Source organism: Hakea prostrata, chromosome 8, assembly GCF_041222555.1.
Source record: "Hakea prostrata isolate BN-2017 chromosome 8, UWA_Hpros_2, whole genome shotgun sequence".
Taxonomy (NCBI): Eukaryota; Viridiplantae; Streptophyta; class Magnoliopsida; order Proteales; family Proteaceae; genus Hakea; species Hakea prostrata.
In genome coordinates, this window is record NC_142607.1 from 43,979,974 (window position 1) to 43,993,103 (window position 13,130).

General features: G+C 37.5%; 1 protein-coding gene across 1 annotated transcript; it reads right to left on the reverse strand.

Annotated features, from left to right (window-relative positions):
• Positions 1-292: 292 nt before the first annotated feature.
• LOC149008058 (protein DETOXIFICATION 53-like) lies at positions 293-3,832 on the reverse strand. Its single transcript, XM_089164545.1, has 2 exons — positions 3,744-3,832; positions 293-1,775 (listed from the first exon to the last, which is right to left on the reverse strand). Exons 1-2 carry the CDS (start codon positions 3,777-3,779, stop codon positions 396-398), a joined length of 1,416 nt encoding a protein of 471 aa, XP_089020671.1. The 5' UTR covers positions 3,780-3,832; the 3' UTR covers positions 293-395.
• Positions 3,833-13,130: the final 9,298 nt, after the last annotated feature.

Genomic DNA, 13,130 nt, shown 5'->3' on the forward strand with positions numbered 1-13,130 from the left:
GAAACCAATTTAGTAGTTGTGATAGAACTTATGAAAATTGCTATTGCTATGTTTATAGAGTCAAATTTCATAAGTACTTTTTTTAAAATAGCTTCACTTAAATCCAATCAGTCTCCAATTTTATAAAAATTTGATAAGTTTCAATTTATCAAAACCATGTGAAACAAAATTGTTTTTAACTAAATTTACTGCTTCTCGAATCGTTTTTTCAGTGGGTTATCAAATGGGTCTAATTGCATGATCCTCATTTTCTTTTCGCTTAATTTGAGAAGTTAACTAACGCTAACTTATTGAAAATCCAATTATGCATATGAGTTAACACTAAAAGCCGTTATTTTTCTGTACAAGAGTAATACCATCTCTAAAATTTGTTGAAATTTTTTTATTTTCAGATATCACTGAAGCAAGCTGGTTTCCAAATCATCCGCTCTGTCGCTAGTTAGCTCTTGTGCTCTCTCTGCTTGGTGTTTCCAATCAGTTTTGATCAATGCAAACATCATCAAAACGGCGCATGAAGCCTCTGCTGCAGCAAGCCCAAGCCACAGCCATTGAAAGCCTTTCTTGAGAACTAATCCCATCAGAGCTGCGATGGGCAGTGCAATGAGATAATAGGAACCAAAATATATACCTGCTCCAATCATAGGCCGTGCAGTCCCTGTCAAGACTCCGCCGGCAACTGTCTGGGGCGCATTGCCAAGCTCACAAAGTCCTAAAACTGGAAGTGCAAGGGATGTCAAAGCAAGAGTCTGTTCTTCACTTGAGAAAATCTTTCCCCACACGTTCCTCACTGCACTTGTAAAAGCCACAGCTAAGAGCCCACATAGTACTGCTACAGAAAGCCCAATTATAGTTGCGAATTTAGCTCTTGCTGGTCGATTAGCCCCCAATTCATGACCCACACGAGTTGTCAGACCTGCAGATACTGCATGATGAAATGAATAAATCAGACCTGTAGCCTGGGTTAGAATACCCATTGCTGCAACACTGGCCTGTGGTTGAACTAATAGTCCAGACAGAATCTGCATCAGTTCATACCACCACCATTCCAAGCACACTGTTAATGCACTGGTTGAACAAAGCGTCAGTAACTGCCACCAACCCTGAAACATCACTTCCAATGAGGCTCCACTCCATGGCTTCAGTGCTCTCCCAGACCAAAGCAGGTACCCCACTAGTACAAGAATCAGGATCCAGGAATGAATGTTCGAGGCCAGGGCAACACCCTTCATCCCCAAATCCAAGTGATCCACAAGAAGAGAGTTGATGGGAAAGTGGAGAAGTGATGCAAATATTACAGCATAGGTTACGGGCATGGCTGATCCTTGAGTCTTTATGAAGGACCTCAGAGGTAGATAGAGAGCTTGGGCGAACAAGTCAGGAAGGGTGTACAAAAGGTAAAACTTAGCCATTGATGTAACCTTTGGGTCTTGATCCATCAGAAGCAGGATATGATCCGCCTTTAACCAAATAAATGAGATGGGAATGGTATAACACAAGAGGAGACAGACAGTTTTTTGGCAGGTCTGACTGAGAACAGTGAACCTCCTTGCTCCATATGCCTGGGAACATATGGATTCCATCCCATTCACTAGTCCTCTCATCACTGAAAAGGCAGTTAGGTTTGCAAATGCAATGGAAAGTGTGCCACCAGCTAATTCAAGACCACCAAGATGTCCCATAAACCACATTGAGGTAAGAGATTTTAGGTATAAAAAAAGGGTTGAAAAGAGTACGGGAACTGCGATCACCATCAGAGCTTTTAGTTCCTCTTTGATCTACAAAGACCCACAAATACATCTAGGATTATTACTTCTCACCATGAAATACATATACATAGATATATGAAGAGAGAAATATAAAGCCAAGTATGGCACTGATTTGATCCGGCAAAATACATGGTAGAGGTAACTCCATTGATAATTTGGGGGCATGCCTTAACAATAGTCAATAGGTCACAGTCATAGCTTAAGGTCAAGATACTGAAACAGAAGAAGCAAAGACCTAATCCATCATTTCACTTATCTTCCTAAGCCATTTGGTCAACAGTTGCACCTTAGCCATACTAGTTGAATAAGATGTAACACATGACAAAGTATGGATAGAGAAACCAAGTATAAAAAATTCAGGAGTCAACAAAGACTACCATTTAGCAAACACAAGTGAAAGAAGAAAAAAAATACAAAACAAACTACTTACTATACTATCCTATGAATAATAAGAATTTTTATACAAATTGATCTAAAGTTGGTATTGTAGGAGACCAAGAAGAAAAAAAAAAAAAAAAACCTTGTCAACATTTTGTAAGAAGGTCTCATGATGTGGGGTATAAATTTCATAATCTTTTTAAGAGCGTAACTTGGCACAATGGTCATTGGACCACATTTGTAGTTTGAAGTCAAGGTACCAAAACGGCCTCTCAACAAAAATTGCTAGGTTAAGACTGGATAAGTATATATATATTCAACCTAGCAGCCCTATTGGTTGAGGAAAAAGAGACTTGATTAATTATTAGACAGATGCTATGTAACCAAAATGGTTATAACTTTTATTCAAATTTTATCTATTTTTGAGCATGGAGTGATAAATCAAGAAGTGACTAGTTTATGTGTTGAGCATTGATAGGTGATCACTATTTTTATACATGGAATTGAAATCAGTTTGTAACACATTCCATGTATGTACTAAGAAAGGAAGGAATTTGGATTCCAAACACAGAAGGGAGCCCTCAAACTTCCTTGTCCATTAATAAACTTTGCAACTAAAGCAGGTAAAAGGATTCCTTTACTGTGGATGTACTCTTCACCATGGATGGAAGGTTATAATTACTCTACCCTCTATAAGGTAAAGATTCGAATTGGTTTATAACTATTCCTAGATCCCCACCTAACAACAAAAATGAGGGTTGGTGAAGTGATTCTCTCTTCACTGAGTAGCAAACAATCTAGGTCCACATATAAGAGAAAGGGAAGTGAAGATGAACTTAAAACTCAGATGAAGATTTTCATAAAGTCAAAAAAATTAATGAGGTTTCACTAGGCCCAACTACAATTTGTATGCCTGGCGAGCCTGGATTGGGTATTGGTTTGTGCTTCCGATGGGGTCTACTTCTAAGTGCCGATAAAATGAAGTAGAGATTGAACTCCAGTGCCGTGTGGATCTCATCTCTATTGTGTAGCCAAAAAGTATGAGAGCAGCATAGACCTCTATTTTGACAGATAAAAGATTTGGACTCTGACTCTCCACCCAACGTGTCCATACAGCCATACACCCATACTCACATATGTGTGGGACGCACACTGCTTTATGGGTCCTACACTCATGTGAGTGTAGATGTATGGTTGTATAGAGAGGCTGGGTGGAGAGGATCTGAACTCCCCCCAAGTCCTTACACTCATTCACCAAATACTAGAAAGTTCAAAGTGCAGTTACTTTCACATACTTTCCCATGTAGCTTTCGCCGGGAAAGAGCATGCCATTCACTCAACAGGGAGACCAACCCACAGGAAAGAGAGAGGGAGTCATTAAAAAACCCAACACCTCCCAGAAAGGAAACACTAGCTGTAAGAACTCTTCATCTCAGTTTGGAAAAAGTGAGTTGGAAATGAAAGAAAAGGAGAGAAAAAGAAAAGGAAAGAGAAAAGCTTTAACAGCAAAGTTGTGTGTTTCTGATTCCAAAGGTTAAAAAAGACGAAAGAAAGAAAGAAAGAAAGAGTATGAAAAGTGGAAGCGAGTATTTGGCTTACCTCGGTCATTGACCAAGAATGCAGAAGGCGAAACATGCTGTTGCTGCTACTGCTATTGTTATTGTGAGTTTCCTGTTCTTCATTTTGCTCTCCAGCCGTTGAATCGGAGTGGTTATCTTCCCTTGCCTTCGATTCTTTGTATACGCTCACAGAAAAAAATGGCAGGAATAAGACGAAGTAACACATCAGGAGCAAGACTGAAAGACCCACCCACACGTTCACCTATGCAAAGAAGAATACAAGTTAGTCCAAGAAAAAGAAAACTAGAAATGCAGAGAGAGAGACAGTCAAAAAGAGAAAAGAAAACCCAGACTATTTTGATTATTTCATGCTCTGTATACACAAGTATTTCTTCTAGCAGAAATGGGTTATGGTTCTTATTTACCAGAGCGGAAACCTCTTCTTGTTTTGTTCTTCTCGTGTTACAACTTACAAGGAAGAAGGATTTGAGGGTGTTGGTTCCATGGCTTGAAACTTGAACGTGTTCATGGAAGGGATGAGGAAATTTAAGCAGAAGAGAGAAAGTACCAACGAGTACTGCAAGGCTTGGGAAGTCGGAAAATGGGAAGCAGCAGATGGAACAGAAAACAAAGAAGCCACACTCCTAGGCCATTTATTTATACTCTTTAATGAATATTTTTATTTTATTTTATTTCTAACTAAGAAGTACTAGCAAGTAAAATCCACCTAAAGCATAATTTATCAATCTATATAAATATCAATATGCATCTCTTTCACCCAAAAAAAAAAGCATTTGTTTCTAGTCAATTATATATATATGTCCATAACATTTATTCCTAGAAATCACTGGTTTTAGTTTGGAAACAGTCTCTTAGCAAATTTGGATAAATCTTTATATATTACAAAGCTTTCATTTGTGAAAATTTCGTCTTAAGTTGATTCTGTGGGTAAGAAAACAGCCTAAAAAAATAGCAATCGGAATAATGACAAACCCTGATTCACTTTAGAGGTGGTTGGTATATTTCATGAAAGATAAAGATCTCTTTCTGTCTATACTCATACGGGTAGAGAATTTGGACTTTAGTTGAACTCATTAAACCTTCCGATGTGGTTAAGTTTGCCCTTGAGTAATTTGTATAACTATTCCTACCAATGGATTGCACCGTAACATCTCTATCTTATGGCATTGGGATTGATGGGTATAATTGGAAAATTAGGTTTCTCTTATCGGACTTCAAGAAAACACAGTTGATTCAGTCGAGTTAAATAGACCGGCATAGGTAAGTCACTAAATATATATAAATTACGATCTTGGGCAAAAAAAAAAAAAAATTATGAATACAACATAGAAAAAATTCCAATTTACTTGTTTGGATGCACGACATGTGTCCGATCTACATATAAAATTCACATTTTTAGGGAACGAGAGAAAATATTTAGATTCTTACATTTTTGGAATTTTTTTGAACAAAAAGATTTTGTATTTAGATCAAGCAAGTATTGCATTAAACCGTGTTGATTGAAAATCTTTTTCTCCATTTGGGTGGAAGATTTAGACTCATAAATTCGTAAAAAACAATCAAATAACATAGAAAAAAAAAATTAAGTTGTGAAAAAAAAGAAAGAAAAGAAAGAGTGTTTCTAAGAAAGAAAAAGTTACCATTGTATCGGGGGCTAATATCAAATCAGATTTTTTCACAGTAGACTTAGAATCCACGCAAGTCTGCAATAATCAAATACAAGAGTGAAAAAGACAGATTATATATAGAAGAAAATGGAAAGCTTTGAGAGCTAGAACGCAAAATAAAAAATGAAATAAAACAAAAAAACAAGAAAGAAAGAACAATCCATTGAAAATGAAACTATAGTAAACGAACTTCTCATGGATCTTCATAAAGTTTTGCATTTAAATTGAAACACACCATATATAAATCACACAATGGAAAGAAAATTGAAAAGGAGATTGAGATTTGAAGAAACAACAATGCACCCCAAAAAAACTTAGAAACCCTAAATTATGTTTTTGTACAAAAACATCCAAAGAGACACCAATCACATGGAATTCATCGTTTTTGGAGTGCATTGAAGATCCTTGCACAAGAACATAGTCAAAACTTTTAAGGAAGGTTCAAAGGGAAGAGAGATACTTCTGCTATTGTCATGTTGACAACTAAAATATGCGTATTTGAGAGAGAAACAAACCTCTTGTCACTACCAAGAATTGCAGGAATTGCATGCAATAGGAAAGAACAGAAGAAAAGCTTAGCCAAGAGAAAGGACTCTGAGTTTCGTTTACCATATGCAAAGTCGTTGAATCATTATATAGATGAAGGTCGATGAAGGGACCTTGGGATCTCTTATTTTTGGTAAACAACATTCAATGGTTTTTACATTTTGGCAAGTTACATTTATTATATTATGCGCGTTCCAATTACACGCGTAGTCAAACTTGAGCTGCGTTATACGATTCAATAATGTACGCGCCTTGTTTTACTTAGGACTCTTTTGACGACTTTTGCCATAAATCCAGTAACGCATGTAGTCAAACTTGCGATGTAAGGAACTCACAAAGGACTGGGGCCCATAGATCCAGGGAACGGGAAGGGGAGGAGGGAAAGTATAGAGAGGCTCGAATCCAAGACTTCTTTGATCTTACTGCTTGAGGTTGGCTTCACAATACCATAAGTACATCCATCTTACAATATAAATTAAAAAGTATAATTTGATATATTTTATCAACTTTAAAGCTTTTGATATGTCGATTAAATATCTAATAAATAATCAGTAAATTGACATTTAAATTAGTCATATGTGAACTTAAATTTAGATTCAAATCTGAAATATTCATTACATGACTCCATACATCAATTGTCAAAATAAAACTATTATTACTGATTTCAGACACATAAGATGGTAGCTGATGGCAATTGCTCAAAAAAAAATAAAAAATAATAATAATAAAAAAGAAATGGATAAAAGCTTCAATAGTTGACCCTCTAATAACGAGTACTTGACAAGTTAAATTTAGAATTTATAGTGAATATAAAAAGAAATTTATTTTCTGCTGCTCTCAAGAACTAGTTAAAAAATACTAGTTGCACTAAATTGGGTTTAATTAAAGAAGAATGAAATGTTCAAATTAGGACAAAGGATTGGAATTTATTTATTTTTATTTTAAAAAGAAAAGAAAAATCCTTCCAACAAGACTTGAATATTTTAATTGAGTGTTAACAATCAAGAGAAGGATTCAATATTGGGGGAGAAGTTGGACCACAATAACGTTTCTATTTGTTGGTTTTATCTTTCAAATTTTTTTCCAATAAAGGGGCCAAGTGAGGCTAGATGACCAATAAATTTTAATGAAAAAATGTCAAAAGGGCTTTTATTTAGAAATTTTAAAAAAGCGGCAATTTACCTATCAAACTAAGAGTGCATTGTTCTTTTTTTCCTAATCTAAGTATTAGGGGTGCAAGTTTGGCCGACGATAGAAGCCCAATGAAACTTTCGCCCTAAGCAAGATGTGATTCCAGGCTCAAACAAGGTTTCGGCTCAAGATTTGTGGGCCCCGAGCTAGGACCAAGGGCATGATGTTTCGATCTTAAACAACTCTTTTGGCTTCGAATGGCGGGCTTGATCTTGACTCTTCCTTGATTTTTTGTCCTGATCCTAATTTTGGCCTTGATCTTAGTCCTGATTTTAACCCTGATTTTAACCCTAATTTTGTCTCTGATGCTTGATCTCAATGAATTAGGAATATGAAAAATCATAGAACCAATTAGGGCCAGGGCCAAGTATAGGGTCAATTAGGGCTAGGGGCATGGTCAAGTATAAGGCTAATCAGGGCTAGGGACAAGACCAATCAGGACTAGAGACAGGGTCAATCAGTGCGTGAATGGGCTTAGCTTGACCCTATAGGGCTTAGGGTTAGGGACAATAATCCTTGACCCTAAATTAGGGTCATGGCCGGAATAAACTTAGATTATAATGTATAGGGCTGGACTTGGGATTGGAAGAGCCCACCCAACCTGACCCTGTTGCAGCCCTACTAAAGAAATTCATTGGATTCTCGTAATTTTTAAATTAGAGTATTCAATATGGCTGAATCTTGAAACTCATTGGTGCTCATTGGCAAGGGCAGAACAAAAATTCAACAAGGGGTTGGGAGGGGAGGGGGGCATAATGACCTTTCTATCCATTGCATTTACCTTTAAATCTTATTCTTTTTTTTTTTCTTCTTTTTTTCTTTTTGCAATTTAGGCGCCAAGTGCTGATATACCACACTAAAAGAGGGCAAATAGACAAACGAGAGTTCGTTCAAGTGGTAAGCAGCTTGGTCCGCTTAAACAAGGTTCCGCTATCGAAACCTTGTGGATGCAAAAAATTCCCGGGTGGGGGCTGTTTGTGGTTGGGTTGGGTGGCCCGCTGCCCGCCCGTGCCCCCTGCTCCTTTGTTTTTGTGGCTGGTTAATCGGGAGACTCACCGCGCTCGGCCCCGGGGGCGGGGGCAAGAGCCGGGGGGGGGGGGGGGGGGGGGGGGGGGGGGGGGGGGGGGGGGGGTAATGACCTTTCTATCCATTGCCTTCACCTTTTATTTTAGCTTAGTATTATTTTTGTGCGATTGGGTGGCCAACACCGGATTGAGTTGGGGCAAATAGAGCCTTAGAAATCCTTTTCTTTGTGGTCGTTGGTTGGCAACCAAAAAAAAAAAAAGAGAGGACAAATAGACAAAATAATAATAATAATAAAAAACTAATAAACTAATAAATAAATAAATCCAAAAGGGGCTTATATAAAAAAATCTAAGAAAATGCATCCGCCCATTCCACCCTCCTCCTCTAATAAAAGACAGTTTTATCCGCTATTGAATATTGGGAAATTTATTCTTTTCAAAGGAATATTGGTAGTTTTTCCACGTCACAACGTCAATAAGCACTTCCCAATTGTCAATGCAGGGTTGGTAGAATGGTAAGATCCATACTTCTCAGAGAAAAAGTTATGGGTTCGACCTTTGTATATATATATAGCTCCCCTTGAAGATGTAACCGAGGAGTATTAGTCGAGCAAACAAGTTGTTTAGTTTGGAACCTCTTTTTGGGGGGCTCTCCTAATAAATGACCAATGAGTTATAAGATTCAGTCATCTGAAATATTATAATTCGAGAACAGAGTTGGATCCTCTATTTGGAGGGACTCTCTCAATAAATGCCTAGTGAGAACAGGATTGAATCCTCTATGTAGCTACAAAAGCTATATCCATGCTTACAAAACTGAAATCGTCTTAAAAGAAAAATTATGTTAGAAAAAAGAACGAATCAGTAGTTCAAAACTTAAATCATCTGCCATGAATGGATGAACTTGGATGTTGCATACCTAATCATCCATGGAGTTTGAGAAGCTGTTTGACATAGTAACTAATTAACGCATGCAGTATAATTAAATCTTCCTCTCTCTCTCTTTCTCTCTGTAAAAGCTGGAAAATGGCATCATAATGTGAGTGAAGCTGAGCTTGAATGTACGATACCAACAAGGCTGATCTAAGTATGATGAAACCATATGATTATCCAATATAATTATGTCAATAATCATATTTTAACTCTTTGAAGGTACAAACCAAACTGTACTCAGAACTCGTTTAATTAAACAAAAGCTTTAAACCATTCCATCTGTGTGAATTTAACTTTAACGAACTTGGCCAAATCATGCTGTCCCCATTTTAAAATTTGAATGTATGTAACCATTGGATCAGCCGCCATTGTTGTTAGCAATGCAAAGTACAATATTCCCTTAAAGGGTTGGCTAACCATGTCAATGATGGCTTCACTTACTTTAATTACACTTTAATTACTATTAAGGGAAACCTTCTTTCCCTTATCCATTGAAGCATGAAGATGGTTAAAGAGAACCACTTGAGTGCTCAGGTAATGGTTGTTTGTGGTGCTTTAGCATCTTCTATGGTTTATGCTGTCTCTAACTTCTTTTTAACTAATTGTGATGAGAAAACCTGACTGTGGGTTGCATTCATTGTATATTGTATATGTTCACATGATGATTTATAATCCATAACAAATTGAATGAAACCTGGCAAAAAAGAAGCATACGAAGAAAGCCAGGTGGAAGCCACTTATTAGTAAATGACCTGGTCAAGGACCACCCTTGTAGTTTTCTTTGCTTGCTTCTAAACGGGAGCTAAAACTAGGTTGGGCGCTCTCCCCTTATTAGTAAATTAATGGTGCTTTCGCTCCTCTCCTTCACAATCGAGTTGCTTTTGCTCCCTGTGGCTTTTTGGCTGTATCTTGCAGGTGGCGCCGGTTCCTTCATTAGTTTTGCAAAAGTTCCTGTAGCTCGAACCAGCTTTGTGCTGTGACCTAGATTACATTCAATATCATGTACCCATGTTCCTATACATATATTGACTAATGGTATGCAATTTCCTATTTGAGAATTTAGATCAAGTATATCGTGTCTATAAGTGGGAGGCGTGGCCAAGAAGTAGTCAGCTGATTGTCCCCTTCCACCCAACCTTTATTCCCTATGTGAATAAGGTCTTGGTATGCGCCCAAATCTGACCCCTTTGCTTGAACTGTGGTTGATTCTATTGGTTGGTTCAAGAACCTGTTCACAAGAGAAAGAGTGAGTGCACGTGGACTGACTTTTAGGCATGTTAATTACCTTCGATTAAGTCAAATTCAAGATTAACACCTCCCCAAGGTCAGGGGCTTAGAAAGCTAGAAAGATGATGAACAATAAATCATCAAAGAGTAAAATGTGCATACTAGATTCGATTGTAGATGAGGGATCTTTATAGTGGAACTTGGTGCTTCATGGTGGTTGGATCGTCCAGTGTAGACCTGACACTGACTAGGCAATTAATGCTAATGTTGACTGGACCTTGCTCTCTTGACAAACTAGTCGAAATGGCACCCCATACAGATTGGGTTTAGGTCACAACGTATCTCCTTATAGGCACAAAATGTCAAAACTCCAGGTGGGGGAGGCGTGGAGCCCTATGCAGATTGGGGTTAGGTCAACATATCTCTTGATAGGTATTGAATGTCAAACATCCATGTGGGTGATGACAAATCACATTGCTTATCCCAGGAAAGGTGGTCGGGCCCTCAACGTTATCCAAGCTCCCGACATAGGGATGGGTACGACCCGAGATGCCCATACCGAGAGACTCCTACCAATGGATTCCCCCCCTAGGACCTCGTCTTGACAACTCGACTCTTGCCAAGGGTTGATGAACTGGGATCAACAACCATGGGCACGGCTTGGACCTTAATCTACTCGGGGTCTGAGACTTTGACCAAAATGGGCATAATAGGATTAAATTTTCATTTTTTTTTGGGCAAGGGATTAAATTTCTTTTGAAATGTCTGAGTTGACTTGGTTTTGAGTTTTGTAGAAATGAATCCCAAGTTAGGGGTGCAAGTTTGGCCCTGGCGGCTTTGACCCATCCTAAGCCCGCCTTGAGCCCAAATAGGGCTTGGACTAAAGATTTTGACCTTAAGGGCGTGTTAGGTCAAAATATTCTGGCATTGAACTAGGGCAAAGGGCGGGCTTGGGATTACTCTTTAGCCCACTCAGCCCATCCCGGCCCGTCCTTGATCTTGGCCCTAATCTTTGCCCTGATCTTGGTCTTGATTCTGGCCCTGATTTTATCCCTGATTTTGACCTTGATCTTGGCCTTGATTCTGACCTTGATTCTGGCCAGATTCTAACCCTGATCTTGGCCTTGATATTGGCCCTAATTTTGGCCTTGATCTAGGCCCATGATTTTGGCCCTGATTTGAATCTGGACCCTCCACCCATATGGAGAGAAATTAATTATAATCCACATGGGTGAATATTTTACACATGTCAAATTTTAAAAACATGATCATGTTTTGTAAAAAATTAATAAAAATAAATTATATCTTCATTACCAATGTAGAGCATCCACCAGATTTTGGCCCGATCTTGACCCTAATTTTGGCTCTAGTCTTAATGTTAATTTGACTGTGATCATGTATTAGATTTTTACCCTAATCTTCACATTAACATTGATATAACTATAAGTCTCCACTTTGACCTTTAGTCATTTTGATTATGTTAGACCATGAGTTCACTTTTTATATTATTTTTAAGATAATTTTTATTTTTTCGAACTAAGTCATTTTTAGTTCCAAAAAATCATTGTTTTTTTTTGGACTAAAGCAAGATAATATATTATAAATAATAAAAGCTAGTATATTGAGAATTAATATCTAACAAATCTACACCCCAACTTCTCATCATAAATATTGACATCTTTCTTTTACCTCCAATGTGATATTTCAGGAATTTTTTTTTATTAAAGACAGATAACTATGTTTGGAACTAAAATATAATTTTCTTTAACTATGAAAAAAATATCAATACTAAATTATCATTGATTTACTTGTTAACAAAGTTTTGATTTTTTTGATTTTTTTTGAATAAGGATATCAATGGGAGAAGTTTTCAATTTCCATCATCAAAACAATGAGAGACTTTCAGAGATCAATATATAATTATGGAGTATGAATTTATTTATGTTTAAAGCAACACTATCAACTTATTGACTATTTTAACATTTTGTATGAACTTGAATCATCTTATATTTTTATGAATTTTATTTTTAGTTTACTTATGATAGTTTTATTTTTATTATTATTTTTTTATGAATTTACATTTGATATTTTAGGTCCAAGGATAGGACCAATTAAGGCTAAAACTAAGATAGGGTCAATTAGGGCCAGGGACAAGGCTAATGAGGGTCAGGGTCAATTAGGGATAGGGACATGGCCAATCAAGGCTAATCAAGGTCAGGACCAATCAGAGTCAAGGTTAGGGCTAATTAGGGCCAATTAGGGCCAATCAGGGCCAACCCATTCCGACCTGGCCCAATTAGAGTTGGAATGGACTTGGCTTGGCCTTGTAGGGCTTAGGGACATGGATAATAATCCTTGACCTTGAACTAGGGTTAGATTAGAACATATAGGGCTGGGCTTTGGATTGCAAAAGCTTGGCCCAGCCCGGCCCAGTTGCAGCCCTATCCCAAGTTTGACTATGGGAATTTAGTTAAAGGTTTCAATCTTGATAACGAGTGTCAAAACCTTATATAAGATCATTTCAGCATGTTTTGGTATCGGAATTAAATGGACTAAGTCAAATCCAAAATCGAGATCTTGATCTTTTTTAATAAACGCTGAGCCCATAATATCAATTTCCTCTATCAATGTATCTTTTGAAGCCATAGTGGAGTAACTACTACCAAAGAAAAGTATTCCCCATGAAATTGTGTAGGTCACAATTGAAGCAGGTGGGGGGTTTCGAAATAAGAAGTTGAAAAGCGGATTAATTTGGAATTCAACTTCAAACGAAAAGCTTGAGTCTTGTGCATTAAATGTGCATGAGTGTTCTGCGAA